The 19,789-nt window shown below is 41.0% G+C and overlaps 1 protein-coding gene across 1 annotated transcript in view; it reads left to right on the plus strand.

Annotated features, from left to right (window-relative positions):
• Window positions 1–19,789, plus strand: part of cacna1ab (calcium channel, voltage-dependent, P/Q type, alpha 1A subunit, b) — a 225,545-nt gene that overhangs the window by 187,325 nt on the left and 18,431 nt on the right. Inside the window, 3 exon segments of the mRNA XM_034187775.1 lie at window positions 1,476–1,573; window positions 3,082–3,217; window positions 5,289–5,402. Coding sequence (XP_034043666.1) covers window positions 1,476–1,573; window positions 3,082–3,217; window positions 5,289–5,402 — 348 coding nt within the window.

Here is a 19,789-nt window from a genome sequence, read left to right on the forward strand (position 1 = left end):
TTTATTTTTAGTTACATCTTTCCAACCCTTTTGTCTTCAAACCTTGTGCCTCTTTCCCCTGTTGTCTCCTTCTGTCTGACACTCTTCTTTCATCCCTCCAGGAAGAGATGCGACCATAGAGTATAAAGCGATATCCAACTCTATGGATGCGATCTTATCTTATCACACTGTTCCTAATTGGTCAATCCAGGTTGATTGTCACCGTAGTGTCCAGTCTTGTGTTATCCTGATTCGTTACCTGTCTGTCTGCTGTGGTGGTTGATGGGATGTCAAGTGCAGGTTCCTGTCAACCTGATTGTTATCAACAATTCTTGAGGCAGATCATTTTAAACCAGGTGGGATGTATTCAGCACAATCCATCTCAGGGTGTGTTTAGAGCAGTGGAGTCCAAAGACATTCCAGAAAGGGCCAAGAGGGTCCAGGGTTTCTTTCTAACCGCTGACTCCACCAGGTGATTTCATTGATGAACTCATCCCCTCTGCTCAAAGTGATCACTTTGGTTTTCTTTCCTGTCCCCTCTTGGCCCTTTCTGGACTCCACTGGTCTACAGACTGATTTTCTCTGCTGGGCAGAGTTTGTTTCTACCTGATGTGGTTCTATTCCATCTGATGCTACTATAAATGTTTCTCTTGTAAAATCGTGGTCAGTTTGTGAAGGTTGTGAAGCTTGTATTCAGTAATTCATCTTATTTTCCTGCAGATTATCACATCAATAACAGGAAATGCCCTAATCTGTCATTTAACATCAAATCTGTGCTTGTGGATGGTCATGACGAAGGCCGCCTGCATTATCACCGATTACTTGGGGCAACAGCTGCTTGACCTCAAACCTTTTGGATCAAAGTACAAGTTGTCTTTTAGTGAGACTGCTTCAGGTTCAAATGTCATATTACTCAAAATGTTATGGCCTAATTATTAGGAAAAAGAATGTTTTTTGAATAAAACATCTCTTTGCTGCATTGTCCGTGAGGACTTACTGTACCTCCTATGGCAAAGGTCAAATTTCTTGTCTCACACAGATCTGGGATCAGCCTTCTATTCTTGATCAGCAACTCAAAGGAAAGAACAAAATCATATATATTGGTGTTATTATTCCTGTGGTACCCTGTGACAGATTGGCCTCCTGTCCAGGGTGAACCCTGCCTCACGCCTGATGACTGCTGGGCTGGGATAGGCTCGCCCCCCGCGACCCTTAATTGGAGTAAGTGGTTGAAGATGTGAGTGAGTGGTTGGTTGGTTGGTTCCTGTGGTATTTAGGCAGGTAAGCAGATCCCAGATCCGTTCTCCAGCAGGGAACTTTTGCCTTTGCTAGCCACAGCCATGTGCTTGCTGATGTGCGCCCCGTATGGGTTGCATGCTGCAAGTACATCCTGTTGTGTGTGTGTCCTGTGTTTGACCCCTGAGTGTGCCTGATACCAGCCCCGCAGGCCATGTCGTGTATCTCAACACAGAACCGAACGCCCGTTAATGTTTCAGCGCATGGAGGCGCCCTCTGAGGCGAGGGGGCACGGATGGCCAGGGGGGGCAGGGCATCAGCGGGCCCCCAGCACCCAGCCGGACAATGTCAACAGCATGTGAGTATTCAGGGGAAGCCTGGAACATATGTGCATGGAAATAGTATGAATTGCTTACATACAATGTCAATGTGAGTTTATCAAACCTGCTAAAGTTCAAATACGGTTTTTCATATATTGACGCTGAAAACGAACTATTCAAGACAAATTTCTGCTGAAGTCAGAGGAGTTTGTAAAGCGTCAGACAGAAAACTGTTAGACTTTAAGGCTGTTTGACCTGAAACTTCTCCGCCCACATAACTTACAGTATAGGACAAACTCGTTTTGACCAATATAACCTCTTTAATTAAAAAAAAAAGTTGTAAATGATGACAAAAGTGGGAATGGTATTGATTAAAAATAACTTTACTTTGGGATTATAAAGTGTTCTGACTCTAATTCTGATTACACCTGTGACATTTTAGTAATAAATGTGCAGTACATATAACTATAGCATTAAGGAGTGTTTATAATATTATTTTAAATATTTGGTCAGTAGTGGAGTAGTAGGTAACCAATGGTACCTGGTGCTTTGTTTATATTATTATTATTAGTAGTAGTAGTAGTAGTAATAGTAGTAGTAACAGTTTGTAGGATGTATTATTACAATGACAGTATGTAACATACAATAGCATTATAATAAATGGATAAAACAAGAAAATACAAGCACTTTTTTCCAATTGTGATCCATGTTGTTGTTATTTTTTATGATAAATTTATGTTATTAATATACTTTAGAAATGTACTTTAAAAAATATATACAAATTATATAGAGACCAGGCATGGACTCCGGGAGAAAAATGTATTATTATCAGGGGTGCACATAACTGGTACTCATGGTGCTCATGTGTGCTAAAAATCATTGATGCACACCAGAGACAACAGACACTTTTCCTACAATCTGTCATTGCTTTCCTCATATGAAGTGCTTCCTTTGTGTTTTCTGCTGCACATCATTTATTTTTAGCATGCACAAGCACCATGAGTACCAGTTATGTGCATGCCTAGTGTTATTTATTTATTTATTTTTGTTATTGGTGTTGTTTTTAAAAATGTCTTTAAAATGTCTTCAAACTTAAACTCAAACTCAAAACTTAGAACTTTTTTGCTCAAACAAAGAGAGCACTTTTGACCCCTCGCCCCACCTTGTACTGTACTGACAAAACTTGTTTGTAGATCTTTGCTCATATTACATAGAACTCGTAATGCTTGATGACACTCAGCCAAGTTTGGGCATCCTTTTGTAAGTTAATGAAAACCAGGTGGAACGCCTTATGAGACATGGCAAAGTATTTCACAAATATTGCAGTTTGTTAAAATTCCAGATCACTGGTGTGTTTACTTTATTTTAATCTACCAGTTTTCATCTTTTAAAATTCTGTTATTGAGAATTTTATGACTAAAGCCCCTGGCCCCAAATCTTAGTTCCACCTGTCCAATAGAACCAACGCAGTGTAATGTGAAACAGGGATTTGTGTCACAGGTTGACACGAGTTCATAAATACATTTTGTCTCTTGGGTTCCTTCAGACCTCCAGAGGGCAGCATGACGGAGAGTCAATCATGGGTGACATCAAAAGCGCAAGAAATGTTCCAAAAGACGGGTAACTGGAGCCCCGACAGACCCTACCCCGATGATCTCTATGACAACCGACACAACCCTCAGGTACGCTGAAGATGTAGCGACAGTGCAGAAGTTCAAGTACAGACTGTCATTCTGCTCACACAGATGGTTTACTTCTAAGTGTGCTGGACAGGAATGTCTGAATCCCACATTAACACCTCAGTTAAATTTAGTCCATGAGTCCGATGCCAGTTTTAACCAAATCTTTATGGATTAGGGTGCCCAAACATCACTTACACTCCAGCCTCAGTATACAGTGGTCTACACAAAAATGTATGATAGCCATTCCAGGGTAGGAGCTGTAGCCAGGTTGGGGTTAATGAAGGATTAATAAATGGAATAGTTTTTACTTTGTGGAATGTTTGGTCTCCACAGTAATGGTCAAACAAGGTCAATATCCATTGGATTCTAAGACATATGTTACCCCTTAAAGTCATAACTAAACACGACAGGTGGTTCAAACTATTCCTTTTTAGAACCCTGTTAGCACAACCAATAATTTGCATCACTTTTTTTTACCAAAATTGGAGCAACTTTAATTTTGACCCCAGTTTGGAGCAACTTTAATTCTGACCCCAGTACAGACTGAAATCGTTCTTTGTCACCATTTTTTACTGTTTTTTTTTTTTAAATCACATAACTCCATAACATTCAGTCAAAGATAGTCCAAATTATACAAATAATGTGGTATACCTTTCAATATGGTTGAGGTATTTTTAAATTTCACCTTGTGTAATCGTTCATTGACACCTACTTGGCTCCACCTGCTGCCCTGAGATGGCCATCATACATTTTTGTGTAGGCCACACTGAGGCTGGAGTGTAAGTGTTATTTGGGCACCTGAATTGGTATCGACAACCTGCTTGGTCCATGGACTGTTTGAGTAAATATAAGAAAAGTGGACTTTGCTTCGTAGGTCTAAGTTATGGATGCTGGTGAAGGCCATGGCATCTCTCTCCTCTGACTGCTCTTCTTTTCCATCTCTCCCTCTTCATCCATGATGTTATCATCCTCCTGTGATTATTCCTGCTTCCCTTTTTTGCAGCCTCAGATAAACGGGTGTAGTTGGCCACTGCCTCCTGTTGGGTTGCCCATGTTCCCAAATCAGTCCTCTCTTTTGTTAAAATCCAAAGCCGAGTGCTGCATAGGCTCATTTGTTCTGTGTGTTGTTGGAATGTTGATGTCTCATTATTAGACAGAAGAGTTGCAAATTATAAAACAAGTTCACTTTTTAAGTTTCTTTCTTCCTGCTCCCGTGTTTCATTTACAGAGAGCCTCTTGTGTCACAATTGTCCGAGCACAATGTGATGACGTGATCTGGGTTCAGTGTTAATGATCCAGGATGGACTTAATGCATCAGCCCAACTCAGTTCATTCATTCCTCAGGAACTTCACTGAATTTAGAAAATATTGTGGCTCAAAATGCTTAAGTTTGCTGCAACTTGTACCAAACAGTTATCACTAAAATCTGCAATCATAATATGTTGTTGAATAATAAATTCCTTTGCAAGACTAAGACTGTGAATCAAAAAATGAGCTCTGTTGAATGTTCATGGCTCAGCTCAAGGCACTTTTTTACTTTACGTTACTCTGAACTTTAATACTTTAGAAAGAACATGTTTTCTGAGAAAACATATTCTTTGGAGAGAAACAGTGTCCACTCTGCAGCAGTTTATTTTAAAGATGCTGCTGAATTCAATGCAGTTTATGGGGAATTCTGCAGTGACTGTAAAATTGGATAGAATTTTGACAGATTGAGTTTATTTTTGCAATGCAACAAACAAGTTTTTAAAAAGTGCAAGATCTTACAAATGGTTTGCATTGACTTTGCATTAATTACAATCTCAAGAGCAATAATTCATAACGTAGAAAATATATATATATATATATATATATATATATATATATATATATATATATATATATTCTTATATCTGCAGTAGTGTTCACAAAACCCAATGTTATTTGTAAGTGGCACTGAATGATACACACAATATTAATGCATGATTGATTAGTTAGCTCCCCCACCCTACTCAGTTAGCCCCTCTCCAAGTAGGCTATGACCTTTCCCGTGTCAGACGGTGGTCACGCCCCCTCTCGTTGTGTCTTACAGACGGTAGAGATGAGAGAGATGGGGCGGGACAGGTACTCCGACACTGAGCCCTATCACCCAATGGATGGGCATGGGCGGACCCTCTCCATGCCCCGCCTCTCGGCAGACAACCAAGTGAGCACCTTCATCCCACCATCATCACCATCCTCACTGCCCATTGTTGCCTGTTAACAGTGAGGAAAAAAGTCTCTCTTTGCATCCTGAAACATAATAGATCAGATCAAATCCTTTTTAAAGGTCAACTGCATCATTCAGGCAAATACGAATTTCTTCTTTAGATATTAGATACCCTAAAAATTTATTTTAGAATTAAGAGCTCTTAAATTATTTTAAATGCTTACACGTGGGAATATTATTAAAATCGTTCATATAAATGCTTGTGTAATTTATTACAAACATGATACTTTTGGAATATGATTTCATAGCACTATAGTGCACATATTTTTACTGTAGCACTGGGAGAGTTTGTTCATTATATGTTTCATTTTAACATTGTAGAAATACAGTAAAATGCTATAATTTACAATCATCTAGTGCTATTTAGCAAACATTGGTATTATAGCAAGGATCGGCTCTGAGACCTTTTTTGTTTGTAATGGTAACAGGTTAACAAAACAGATCAGACAGGAGTCTCCCTGGATTACGATGTTTGCAGGATGACATTGTGATCTGTAGTGAGAGTAGAGAGCAGGATGAGAGAAGCCTGGAAATGGTGGAGTTACACTCTGGAGAGAAGGGGAATGAAAGTCAGCAGGAGCAAGACTGAGTACATGTGTGTGAATAAGAGGTAACCCAGTGGAATAGGAGTAGAGGAGGTGAAGGTAGAAAAGTTTAAATGCTTGAGATCAACAATTCACATCAATGGAGTGTGTGATAGAGAGGTGAAGAAGACAGTGAAGGTAAGGTGGAGAAAGGTGGCAGTTGTGATTTGTAATAGAAGGATATCTGCAAGAGTGAAGGGGCAAATGTACAAGGCGGTAGTGAGACCAGCTATGTTGTACAGCTTAGAGATGGTGGCGCTAACGAAAAGATAGGAGGCGGCGACTGAAGAAGTTCAAAGTTTCTTTGGGAGTGACGAAGATGGACAAGGTTAACATATCAGAGGAACAACACAGGTGAGACAGTTTAAAGACAAAGTCAGAGAGGCGAGATGGTTTGGACCTGTAGGGGAGGGACCCAAGGGTATATAGGGAGAAGGATGCTGAGAATGGAGCCACCAGGCAGGAGGAGAAGAGGGAGGCCAAAGAGGAGGTTTATGGATGTGCTGAGGGAGGACATGCAGGTAGGTGGTTGATGTGACAGAGAAAGATACAGAGGACAGGGTGAGATGGAGACGGCTGACCTGCTGTGGCACCCCCTAACAGAAAAAGCCCAAAGAAAATCAAGAAGATGACTGACTGTAGATTAGTATGTATATGATCATATCTATGTTTCACTCATTAGATCAATATTATTGTTTATTGGTTGCATTGTCAGGCTTCACAGAGTCATATAACAATTAAAGTACAGATGACACTTTGTGCATTAATTATTATTTAATTTTCCATTTCATAGCAAAACACTTTAAACAATTAGCATTTATTAGCATTATGTTTAAAATCTACCTCATTAAGGTAATTCTGACTTATTTCACTGCAAACTGCTTTAATTTGGATGCAAAGACAATGAGGCTTCACCTCATCTCATCCTCCTTCACCCTCTCACTGTTTGCTAACCTCACAGATTTTCTCTCAGAAAACCGTGTGTGTGTGTATGTGTGTGCGTGCGTGTGTGTGTGCATGTGTGCGTGTGTATTAAACACTGTCATGCTCCCCTGTCATCCTCATTACTTCCTTGGTGTGTCTGTCTTGTGTACGTAAATTGTGGCCAGAGCTCGTGTCCTTCATCGGTGTTGAAACCAGTTGAATGTGGAGACACGTCGCCAAAATGCAAAACCGCCTCAGTAACACTTTACGTCCAATGATATGAGCCAAGCGCCGGAGTGTCAGATCCTGTTTCTTTATGTGTGACAGAGGAAATTTCATTAATTTGCAAGAGAACATTTAGTTTCACACAGCAGCAGGTTTCTTTGAAACGTGTTTGAAGATTCTTGGACCTGCTGAGGGTATCGGAGCTCTGTGGAGATGTACTCACTACGTTTTGGTACAAGAGTGAGTAGCCATGTCTGTTTATGACACTAACTTTGAACACTGTCTGTGGAAAGCTTTTAAAAATTGCAGCATTTTCAACTTTTGATTAATTTTTCTTCATATTAAGTGCTGTTGTTTGTTTGTTTGTTTTTTAAGATTCAGGCAGATTTCTATTACACGGTTGTATGTGACCATCTCTGAGTCACCTGAACATTTTTTTTCAGGTAGAAGGCTTATGGAAAGATAAAAAAAAATCCTCAATACCAATGTCCCTAAAACAAATTTCTTCTGTCAGTTTCTTGAGGGCCAAAACTGAGCTTCTTCAAAAATTTTGTTTTGATGTTGAAATATCTCAATCATGAGCCAGCTTTCTTTTGACTGATGTCAATCTGTAATGAAAGTATCAATGGTAATTTGCTAAATATACACAAACAGTTGATGATGCCACCTGTAGAGGGCACTGCAAAATGCTACGTTTTGTTGGAGTGACCTTTATATTTGAGGTGTTTCTGGACTGCACCCTCAACATCCCTCATGAACAAACCCAGTACTGTCCCACTGACATTAATGTGGGATCATGGGCACACAGTATATGAACTGTAACTGTCAAGGTTGATTTCTCTCAATGTGTTCCAATCTATTTTAAGAGACCGCGAATAGAAATCTTTTGAACAGTGCCTGGGTGATTCTTTAACTACGGGCACTATTGGCCTTGTAAATGTAATTTCCACCACACCATTGCCTTACAATATGAAGCGCCTTGGGGCAACTGTTTGTTGTGATTTGGCGCTATATACATGTGCTCTGATGTTACTGTTTATCTCCATAGAAACTACCCACACAATCTTTCATACAAACTTTTTAAAGGGACATTATTGTTGTGGTGGAAATTACTGCAATAGTATGGGACAACTACATTTTGTTTAAAACAAATCACAACAGTTGGATGACATTGAATACCCCAATTATGTTTTGATCATTTTACTGATATTTTATTCAGAGATATTTTAAAACATTAGAAAAAACATTTGTTTACTATTCATTTTTATCATTGAAGATCATAAGTCTGGGTGTGGGACAAGCACAAAACGGCAATATTTGCATATAATGGCAATATTTGCATATAATGATGCTGAAAAAAGGTGAAAAAGTCATCATAGCCTACTAGGACATATATATATATATATATTTCAATTTTTCTGAATATTGCATCCCCATGACTTTAGCTGTACACTCAGATTATTTAACTTTCAATGATCCTTTTAATAACAATAAAAAAATAAATAAATCTGATGTGTGAGTAGGTTGTCTTAGCTCAGTATTTTACCAGCTGTATTCCTTAGCTGTGTAATGTAGGTGAATTTACATTACCACACTAATTTTGTGCCTGACTTTAAATACTTTTTTCTTCTTTAAATATTCAATATTTTTTAAAGCTATGATTTTTAAATTTAAAATCTTTTATGTTTTAAAATGAACACGTAGCAGTATTCAAATGAATTAAATGTTTGTTTAAAAATGTGCAATTTACCAAGAATGGCGTATTAATTTTGAAATATACATTCATACTATTACAGTGTGCATATTTTCACATCCTCTTGTTGTCAGTGACTTTGGAATACTTTTTTCTTGCAAAGTCATTCATAAATTGCATATTTTGTTTTCATTTGGGGGCTTGTTTTGAGCTTCTTCTGAACAGCCAAGTCATTTCTTCTGGATTTTACAGACACAGCTGCTTGTTTCTTGTGTAAAATCTGGCAACACTTATCTGGAGGATAAGTGACAGAGTTTGACACCAATGAGGAAAAAAAATGCATGTAGGCTTTTTCTCCAAAGTTTGTCATGAAATTAATGCTACACTAACGAGACCTAAAATTATGAATGTTATTAACTTGCAGTTTGATTGGTGGCTGCAGGATCCTGATTTATTTTATTTTTTTATTTTTTTTAATGATCTCTGCTTTAGGAAAGCACATTTAGTGGCCACTTTAGGGCCCTGTCCCACTGGCGTTTAGGAGGATTTGCGTATGGATTGCGCACAAAATTGGCCCATATTCGCCAAACATCCGCAATATCTGTGTAACATGCCTGTATGAGTCAGCCGTCATCTGAACACGCCTGTGATCATCCGCAGAGGCACGCATGTCCGCAGCCAGGATTTTTGAGCTGTTCAAAAATCTGGATGCGGATGACATCCGCCTTACATACTCCATACATACTCAATTCATACACAATACATACTCACTCTATGCGCTGGATATCTGCCGTTAACCGCTGATATCCGCAACTGACGGGGATTTGTGGCTTGGCAGCGGACCGGGACAGTGTGTAAAACAGATATATTGTGTGCCCATCATGTCCACATCACAAACTAAAATATGTTGTAGCGAATGCATACAGACTGGCCACGAATAAAGTGTTTTTATTACACCTGCTTTGCAGCTGATTTGCGGACAATCTGTGAATGCATAACAAACACATCACGGAAACCCAAAGTACCATATGTGGCAGAAAGTAACATACCTGCCAGTCAGTGCCGGTCTGGCTGTGTAGATCCACAAAGACGTAGCTGCTGCAATCCAGGACTTTTATTTAACACCAACAAAAGGAAGAGTTGCTGTTTAGCCACAACTCACGCTGAAGTCTGTTTTCTGTGACACTCTCAAAAAAAAAAAAAAAACACCATCTCACACCCCAAGCGGCTTCCCCCCTCCCGCTTCCCAAACTCATGAACAGTTAACCCTTGCATGACAACAAGAACATTAACTCTGTGATCAACTTGTCCAAGTCCAGCATATGCTCCAGAGGCTGTATTGTTGGTGTGAATAGTGATGTCGACGGCCCGAGTGCGCTTATTTTATGACCGCAATGCAGATGCCGTGCACATGCAACACGTGCGCGATGCATTCATAATACATCCGTAATACTGCCGTGATAATCTCACTGTGTTGAATCAGTTTCCTCACTACATGCGTTATATAACCGTGATTGTTCATCGTATATTCACTATATATTATTAATATATCCGTAATTCATACTGGGACATTTGTCATTTTTGGCCATTTTTGTTGCGGACGACAACGAACGCCTGTAATTTGTGTACTCAATTCATGCGCAATTGATCCTCTCCCCAGTGGGACAGGGCCCTTAGCTTCAGCCATGCACAGTCCTGTAAGGCACACCGTTTGCTACATTTTCAAAGTGGTTTTGGTATTGTGTCTGTAACCTGGTAGCATAGTCAATACAGAAATACGTCTTTTTTTTAAATTTATTTATTTATTTTTTTTGCTTCAAAATCAAAACAGTACTGTATCCTTGATTATTTTGTGTGTCTGATTGTGGGTGGATGTATAATCTGTCCTGGAGCTGCATCAAACCACCTCATTTAAATAATAAATAATAGCCTAGGATATGGACTGGACCAGCCTAGAATATAACTATAGAATAAAACAGGCTGGCTGAGTAGTTAAATGTTTGACTACTTGTTTGAAGACAGTCAACCCATCAGCAAAATGGGACCTCACTCTTTTTAGAGTTGGAGAAGGTGAAGACCTTGAAGGGAGAGGAGACGGCCCTTAGAAACAGTGGCACTGTGAACATTCATGGCCCCTATGGATCTCAGGCTGTGGGACTACCGGCCCTTACCTTAGCTTACCTCTGGGCTTGACCATAACTAGTATAGTCTACATAATAATTACCCCTGGTATAAACCGGTCAAGCCCAGAATATACCCCGAGTATAAAACAGGCTCGCCCACTTTAACCCCGGGTTTAGTCTGGTCAAGGTGCATATTGGGCTGCTGCACTCTTCCTGCACTAGAAGGTTTCTCTGCAGAATAAGGTAGCAATGTGTGTGGACAGTTTATATCATCGCTTCCTGATTTTTACAACTGGATAACAAATTTTAACATTTACATCGTTTCAAACCTTTTGGAAGTGGGAATTTCAAAACTTCAAGTAACTTAAAAGACAAATCAGATCAAATTAACAGCTCAGAAGGAAAGATGACATCACCATAATCCACGTAAACCCTGCGTGGCTTTGATTTTAAAATTAAGACATGTGAAAGCCATCACTGAACTCAGCCACATGGGGTGTGCAGCCAGTACATTCTGAGTGCCGGTCCCAAGCCCGGATAAATGAGGAGGGTTGCGTCAGGAAGGGCATCCGGCGTAAAACAAGCCAACCCAACTATGCAGACTCAGAATCGAATTCCCATACCGGATCGGTCGCGGCCCGGGTTAACAACGTCGGCCACCGGTGCTATTGCCCAACAGGGTGCCGGTGGAAATTGGGCTACTGCTGGGCGAAGATGATGAAGAAGAGGAGGAAAATGTTGCCACGAACAGCGGGAGAAGAAGAAAACTAGAAGGGTGGAAATGAGAGTGGGGACTTTGAATGTTGGTAGTATGACTGGTAAAGGGAGAGAGCTGGCTGATATGATGGAGAGGAGAAAGGTAGACATATTGTGTGTGCAAGAGACCAAGTGGAAGGGAAGTAAGAGCAGGAGCATCGGCGGTGGGTACAAGTTGTTGTACCATGGTGAGGACAGGAAGAGAAATGGTGTTGGGGTCATTTTAAAGGAAGAGTATGTTAAAAGTGTGTTGGAGGTTAAGCGAGTGTCTGACAGGGTGATGAGTGTGAAGTTGGAAATTGAAGGGGTGATGATGAATATCATCAGTGCATATGCCCCACAGGTAGGTTGTGAGATGAAGGAGAAAGAAGATTTCTGGAGTGTGTTAGATGAGGTGGTGGAGAGTGTGCCCAAGCATGAAAGAGTGGTGATAGGAGCAGACTTCAATGGGCATGTTGGTGAAGGGAACAGAGGTGATGAGGAAGTAATGGGTAGATAGGATAGGAATGGGGAAGGACAGATGATTTTGCAAAAAGGATGGAAATGGCTGTGGTGAATACCTACTTTAAGAAAAGGGAGGAGCACAGGGTAACATATAAGAGTGGAGGAAGGTGCACACAGGTGGACTACATTCTTTATAGGAGATGCAAGCTAAAAGAAATCACAGACTGTAAGGTGGTAGGAGAGAGTGTCACTAGACAGCATAGGATGGTTGTTTGTAGGATGACTTTAGAGGTAAAGAAGAAGAAGAGAGTGAGAGCTCAACAAAGGATCAGATGGTGGAAGCTGAAGGAGGAAGACTGTTGTGTGAAATTTAGCGAGCAGGTGAGAGAAGCACTAGTTGGAGGGGAAGCAATTTTGGACAACTGGAAAAGTACTGCAGATGTGGTGAGGGAGACAGCTAGGGCAGTACTGGGTATGACATCTGGACAGTGGAAGGAAGACAAGGAGACTTGGTGGTGGAATGAAGAGGTCCAGGAAAGCATAAGGAGAAAGAGGTTGGCGAAAAAGTTTTGGGATAGTCGGAGAGATGAAGAAAGTAGACAGGAGTACAAGGAGATGTGGCGTAAGGCAAGAAGAGAAGTGGCAAAAGCAAAGGAAAAGGCATATTGCGAGCTGTACAAGAAGTTGAATGGTAAGGAAGGAGAAAAGGACTTGTACTGATTGGCCAGACAAAGGGACAGAGCTGGAAAGGGTGTGCAGCAGGTTAGGGTGGTAAAAGATGCACATGGTAATGTGCTGACAAGTGAAGAGTGTGTGCTGAGAAGGTGGAGGGAATATTTTGAAGAGTTGATGAATAAAGAAAATGAGCGAGAGAAAAGGCTGGATGATGTGGTGAGAGTAAATCAGGAAGTAAAAGAGATTAGCAAGGACGAAGTGAGGGCTGCTATGAAGAGGATGAAGAGTGGAAAGGCAGTTGGTCCAGATGACATTCCAATGGAGGCATGGAAATGTCTAGGAGAGATGGCAGTAGAGTTTCTAACCAGATTGTTTAATAAAATCTTGGAAAGTGAGAGGATGCCTGAGGAGTGGAGACGAAGTGTGCTGGTTCCTATTTTCAAGAACAAGGGTGATGTGCAGAGCTGCAGTAACTACAGAGGCATAAAGCTGATCAGCCACAGCATGAAGTTATGGGAAAGAGTAGTAGAAGCTAGGCTTAGAAAACAGGTGAAGATCTGTGAGCAGCAATATGGTTTCATGCCGAGAAAGAGCACTGCAGATGCAATGTTTGCTCTGAGAATACTGTTGGAAAAGTACAGAGAAGGACAGAAAGAGTTACATTGTGTGTTTGTGGACTTAGAACTGCGGTATTGTATCACTTCCTGCTCCGGAGCACAGCGGTGTTTTGCTATATCTGTTAGCTGTTTAATCTGCGCAGTTAGATTGATCTAATTATCTAGATAACGATTTGTTTCACAGTGTAATCTTCACGTGCCTTAACTAAAGCACTCCCTCTGTTGAATCACCTCTAAATTATTTACACATTATTCACTTTGTGTGTTTTTAGGAATCCGCTAGCTTAGTGCAGCTACTAGCTCTTAGCCGGTTTAGCATGGCAGTTTCTCCTGTCTCTCCCGCACTTTTCTGCTCTGGGTGTGATATGTTTAGTTATTCCTCAGCCTCCTTTAGCAGTAATGGTACTTGTAATAAGTGCAGCTTATTCATAGCTTTGGAGGCCAGGCTGGGCGAATTGGAGACTCGGCTCCGCACCGTGGAAAATTCTACAGCTAGCCAGGCCCCTGTAGTCGGTGCGGACCAAGGTAGCTTAGCCGCCGTTAGTTTCCCTCTGGCAGATCCCGAGCAGCCGGAAAAGCAGGCCGACTGGGTGACTGTGAGGAGGAAGCATAGTTCTAAACAGAAGCCCCATGTACACTGCCAACCCGTTCACATTTCTAACCGTTTTTCCCCACACGACGACACACCCGCAGAGGATCAAACTCTGGTTATTGGCGACTCTGTTTTGAGAAATGTGAAGTTAGCGACACCAGCAACCATAGTCAATTGTCTTCCGGGGGCCAGAGCAGGCGACATTGAAGGAAATTTGATACTGCTGGCTAAGGCTAAGCGTAAATTTGGTAAGATTGTAATTCACGTCGGCAGTAATGACACCCGGTTACGCCAATCGGAGGTCACTAAAATTAACACTGAATCGGTGTGTAACTTTGCAAAAACAATGTCGGACTCTGTAGTTTTCTCTGGGCCCCTCTCCAATCGGACCGGGAGTGACATGTTTAGCCGCATGTTCTCCTTGAATTGCTGGCTGTCTGAGTGGTGTCCAAAAAATGAGGTGGGCTTCATAGATAATTGGCAAAGCTTCTGGGGAAAACCTGGTCTTGTTAGGAGAGACGGCATCCATCCCACTTTGGATGGAGCAGCTCTCATTTCTAGAAATCTGGCCAATTTTCTTAAATCCTCCAAACCGTGACTATCCGGGGTTGGGACCAGGAAGCAGAGTTGTAGTCTTACACACCTCTCTGCAGCTTCTCTCCACGTGCCATCCCCTCATTACCCCATCCCCGTAGAGACGGTGCCTGCTCCCAGACCACCAATAACCAGCAAAAATCTATTTAAGCATAAAAATTCAAAAAGAAAAAATAATATAGCACCTTCAACTGCACCACAGACTAAAACAGTTAAATGTGGTCTATTAAACATTAGGTCTCTCTCTTCTAAGTCCCTGTTAGTAAATGATATAATAATTGATCAACATATTGATTTATTCTGCCTTACAGAAACCTGGTTACAGCAGGATCAATATGTTAGTTTAAATGAGTCAACACCCCCGAGTCACACTAACTGCCAGAATGCTCGTAGCACGGGCCGAGGCGGAGGATTAGCAGCAATCTTCCATTCCAGCTTATTAATTAATCAAAAACCCAGACAGAGCTTTAATTCATTTGAAAGCTTGACTCTTAGTCTTGTCCATCCAAATTGGAAGTCCCAAAAAAGTTTTATTTGTTATTATCTATCGTCCACCTGGTCGTTACTGTGAGTTTCTCTGTGAATTTTCAGACCTTTTGTCTGACTTAGTGCTTAGCTCAGATAAGATAATTATAGTGGGCGATTTTAACATCCACGCAGATGCTGAGAATGACAGCCTCAACACTGCATTTAATCTATTATTAGACTCAATTGGCTTTGCTCAAAATGTAAATGAGGCCACCCACCACTTTAATCATATCTTAGATCTTGTTCTGACTTATGGTATGGAAATTGAAGACTTAACAGTATTCCCTGAAAACTCCCTTCTGTCTGATCATTTCTTAATAACATTCACATTTACTCTGATGGACTACCCAGCAGTGGGGAATAAGTTTCATTACACTAGAAGTCTTTCAGAAAGCGCTGTAACTAGGTTTAAGGATATGATTCCTTCTTTATGTTCTCTAATGCCATATACCAACACAGTGCAGAGTAGCTACCTAAACTCTGTAAGTGAGATAGAGTATCTTGTCAATAGTTTTACATCCTCATTGAGACAACTTGGATGCTGTAGCTCCTCTGAAAAAGAGAGCTTAAATCAGAAGTGCCTGACTTCGTGGTATTACTCACAAACTCGCAGCTTTAAAGCAGATAACCATAAGTTGGAGAGGAAATGGCGTCTCACTAATTTAGAAGATCTTCACTTAGCCTGGAAAAAGAGTCTGTTGCTCTATAAAAAAGCCCTCCGTAAAGCTAGGACATCTTACTACTCATCACTAATTGAAGAAAATAAGAACAACCCCAGGTTTCTTTTCAGCAGTGTAGCCAGGCTGACAAAGAGTCAGAGCTCTATTGAGCCGAGTATTCCTTTAACTTTAACTAGTAATGACTTCATGACTTTCTTTGCTAATAAAATTTTAACTATTAGAGAAAAAAATACTCATAACCATCCCAAAGACATATCATTATCTTTGGCTGCTTTCAGTGATGCCGGTATTTGGTTAGACTCTTCTCTCAGATTGTCCTGTCTGAGTTATTTTCATTAGTTACTTCATCCAAACCATCAACATGTCTATTAGACCCCATTCCTACCAGGCTGCTCAAGGAAGCCCTACCATTATTTAATGCTTCGATCTTAAATATGATCAATCTATACTCAACAAAAATATAAACGCAACACTTTTGGTTTTGCTCCCATTTTGTATGAGATGAACTCAAAGATCTAAAACTTTTTCCACATACATAATATCACCATTTCCCTCAAATATTGTTCACAAACCAGTCGAAATCTGTGATAGTGAGCACTTCTCCTTTGCTGAGATAATCCATCCCACCTCACAGGTGTGCCATATCAAAATGCTGATTAGACACCATGATTAGTGCACAGGTGTGCCTTAGACTGCCCACAATAAAAGGCCACTCTGAAAGGTGCAGTTTTATCACACAGCACAATGCCACAGATGTCGCAAGATTTGAGGGAGCGTGCAATTGGCATGCTGACAGCAGGAATGTCAACCAGAGCTGTTGCTCATGTATTGAATGTTCATTTCTCTACCATAAGCCGTCTCCAAAGGCGTTTCAGCGAATTTGGCAGTACATCCAACCAGCCTCACAACCGCAGACCACGTGTAACCACACCAGCCCAGGACCTCCACATCCAGCATGTTCATCTCCAAGATCATCTGAGACCAGCCACTCGGACAGCTGCTGAAACAATCGGTTTGCATAACCAAAGAATTTCTGCACAAACTGTCAGAAACCATCTCAGGGAAGCTCATCTGCATGCTCGTCGTCTTCATCGGGGTCTCGACCTGACTCCAGTTTGTCGTCGTAACCGACTTGAGTGGGCAAATGCTCACATTTGCTGGCGTTTGGCACGTGGAGAGGTGTTCTCTTCACGGATGATGTGAAGGAGATGTGTTGCACTGCATGAGGCAAATGGTGGTCACACCAGATACTGACTGGTATCCCCCCCCAATAAAACAAACTGCCACCTTTCAGAGTGGCCTTTTATTGTGGGCAGTCTAAGGCACACCTGTGCACTAATCATGGTGTCTAATCAGCATTTTGATATGGCACACCTGTGAGGTGGGATGGATTATCTCAGCAAAGAGAAGTGCTCACTATCACAGATTTCGACTGGTTTGTGAACAATATTTGAGGGAAATGGTGATATTGTGTATGTGGAAAAAGTTTTAGATCTTTGAGTTCATCTCATACAAAATGGGAGCAAACCAAAAGTGTTGCATTTATATTTTTGTTGAGTATATCTTTATCAGTGGCTATGTACCACAGGCTTTTAAGGTGGCAGTAATTAAACCATTACTTAAAAAGCCATCACTTGACCCAGCTATCTTAGCTAATTATAGGCCAATCTCCAACCTTCCTTTTCTCTCAAAAATTCTTGAAAGGGTAGTTGTAAAAACAGCTAACTGATCATCTGCAGAGGAATGGTCTATTTGAGGAGTTTCAGTGAGGTTTAGAATCATCATAGTACAGAAACAGCATAGTGAAGGTTACAAATGATCTTCTTATGGCCTCAGACAGTGGACTCATCTCTGTGCTTGTTCTGTTAGACCTCAGTGCTGCTTTTGATACTGTTGACCATAAAATTTTATTACAGAGATTAGAGCATGCCATAGGTATTAAAGGCACTGCGCTGCGGTGGTTTGAATCATATTTATCTAATAGATTACAATTTGTTCATGTAAATGGGAATCTTCTTCACAGACTAAGGTTAATTATGGAGTTCCACAGGTTCTGTGCTAGGACCAATTTTATTCACTTTATACATGCTTCCCTTAGGCAGTATTATTAGACGGCATTGCTTAAATTTTCATTGTTATGCAGATGATACCCAGCTTTATCTATCCATGAAGCCAGAGGACACACACCAATTAGCTAAACTGCAGGATTGTCTTACAGACATAAAGACATGGATGACCTCTAATTTCCTGCTTTTAAACTCAGATAAAACTGAAGTTATTGTACTTGGCCCCACAAATCTTAGAAACATGGTGTCTAACCAGATCCTTACTCTGGATGGCATTACCCTGACCTCTAGTAATACTGTGAGAAATCTTGGAGTCATTTTTGATCAGGATATGTCATTCAAAGCGCATATTAAACAAATATGTAGGACTGCTTTTTTGCATTTACGCAATATCTCTAAAATTAGAAAGGTCTTGTCTCAGAGTGATGCTGAAAACTAATTCATGCATTTATTTCCTCTAGGCTGGACTATTGTAATTCATTATTATCAGGTTGTCCTAAAAGTTCCCTGAAAAGCGTTCAGTTAATTCAAATGCTGCAGCTAGAGTACTAACGGGGACTAGAAGGAGAGAGCATATCTCACCCATATTGGCCTCTCTTCATTGGCTTCCTGTTAATTCTAGAATAGAATTTAAAATTCTTCTTCTTACTTATAAGGTTTTTGAATAATCAGGTCCCATCTTATCTTAGGGACCTCATAGTACCATATCACCCCAATAGAGCGCTTCGCTCTCAGACTGCAGGCTTACTTGTAGTTCCTAGGGTTTGTAAGAGTAGAATGGAGGCAGCGCCTTCAGCTTTCAGGCTCCTCTCCTGTGGAACCAGCTCCCAATTCAGATCAGGGAGACAGACACCCCTCTCTACTTTTAAGATAGGCTTAAAACTTTCCTTTTTGCTAAAGCTTATAGTTAGGGCTGGATCAGGTGACCCTGAACCATCCCTTAGTTATGCTGCTATAGACTTAGACTGCTGGGGGGTTCCCATGATGCACTGAGTGTTTCTTTCTCTTTTTGCTCTGTATGCACCACTCTGCATTTAATCATTAGTGATTGATCTCTGCTCCCCTCGACAGCATGTCTTTTTCCTGGTTCTCTCCCTCAGCCCCAACCAGTCCCAGCAGAAGACTGCCCCTCCCTGAGCTGGTTCTGCTGGAGGTTTCTTCCTGTTAAAGGGAGTTTTTCCTTCCCACTGTCGCCAAGTGCTTGCTCACAGGGGTCGTTTTGACCGTTGGGGTTTTTACGTAATTATTGTATGGCCTTGCCTTACAATATAAAGTGCCTTGGGGCAACTGTTTGTTGTGATTTGGCGCTATATAAATAAAATTGATTGATTGATTGATTGATTAGAAAAAGCTTATGATAGGGTGCCAAGAGAAGAGTTGTGGCATTGTATGAGGAAGTCTGGAGTGGCAGAGAAGTATGTTAGGGTAGTGCAGGACATGTACAAGAATAGTGTGACAGCGGTGAGATGCGCAGTCGGAATGACAGACTCATTCAAGGTGGAGGTGGGATTACACCAAGGATCAGCTCTGAGTCCTTTCTTGTTTACAGTGGTGATGGACAGGTTGACAGATGAGATCAGACAGGAGTCCCCATGGACTATGATGTTTGCAGATGACATTGTGATCTGTAGCAAGAGTAGAGAGCAAGTTGAGTCTAGTCTGGAGAAGTGGAGATATGCTTTGGAGAGAAGGGGAATGAAAGTCAGTAGAAGCAAGACTGAGTACATGTGTGTGAATGAGAGGGAGCCCAGTGGAATAGTGCAGTTACAAGGAGTAGAAGTGGTGAAAGTAGATGAGTTTAAATATTTGGGGTCAACTGTTCA

Source organism: Thalassophryne amazonica, chromosome 15 (assembly GCF_902500255.1).
Source record: "Thalassophryne amazonica chromosome 15, fThaAma1.1, whole genome shotgun sequence".
Classification (NCBI taxonomy): Eukaryota; Metazoa; Chordata; class Actinopteri; order Batrachoidiformes; family Batrachoididae; genus Thalassophryne; species Thalassophryne amazonica.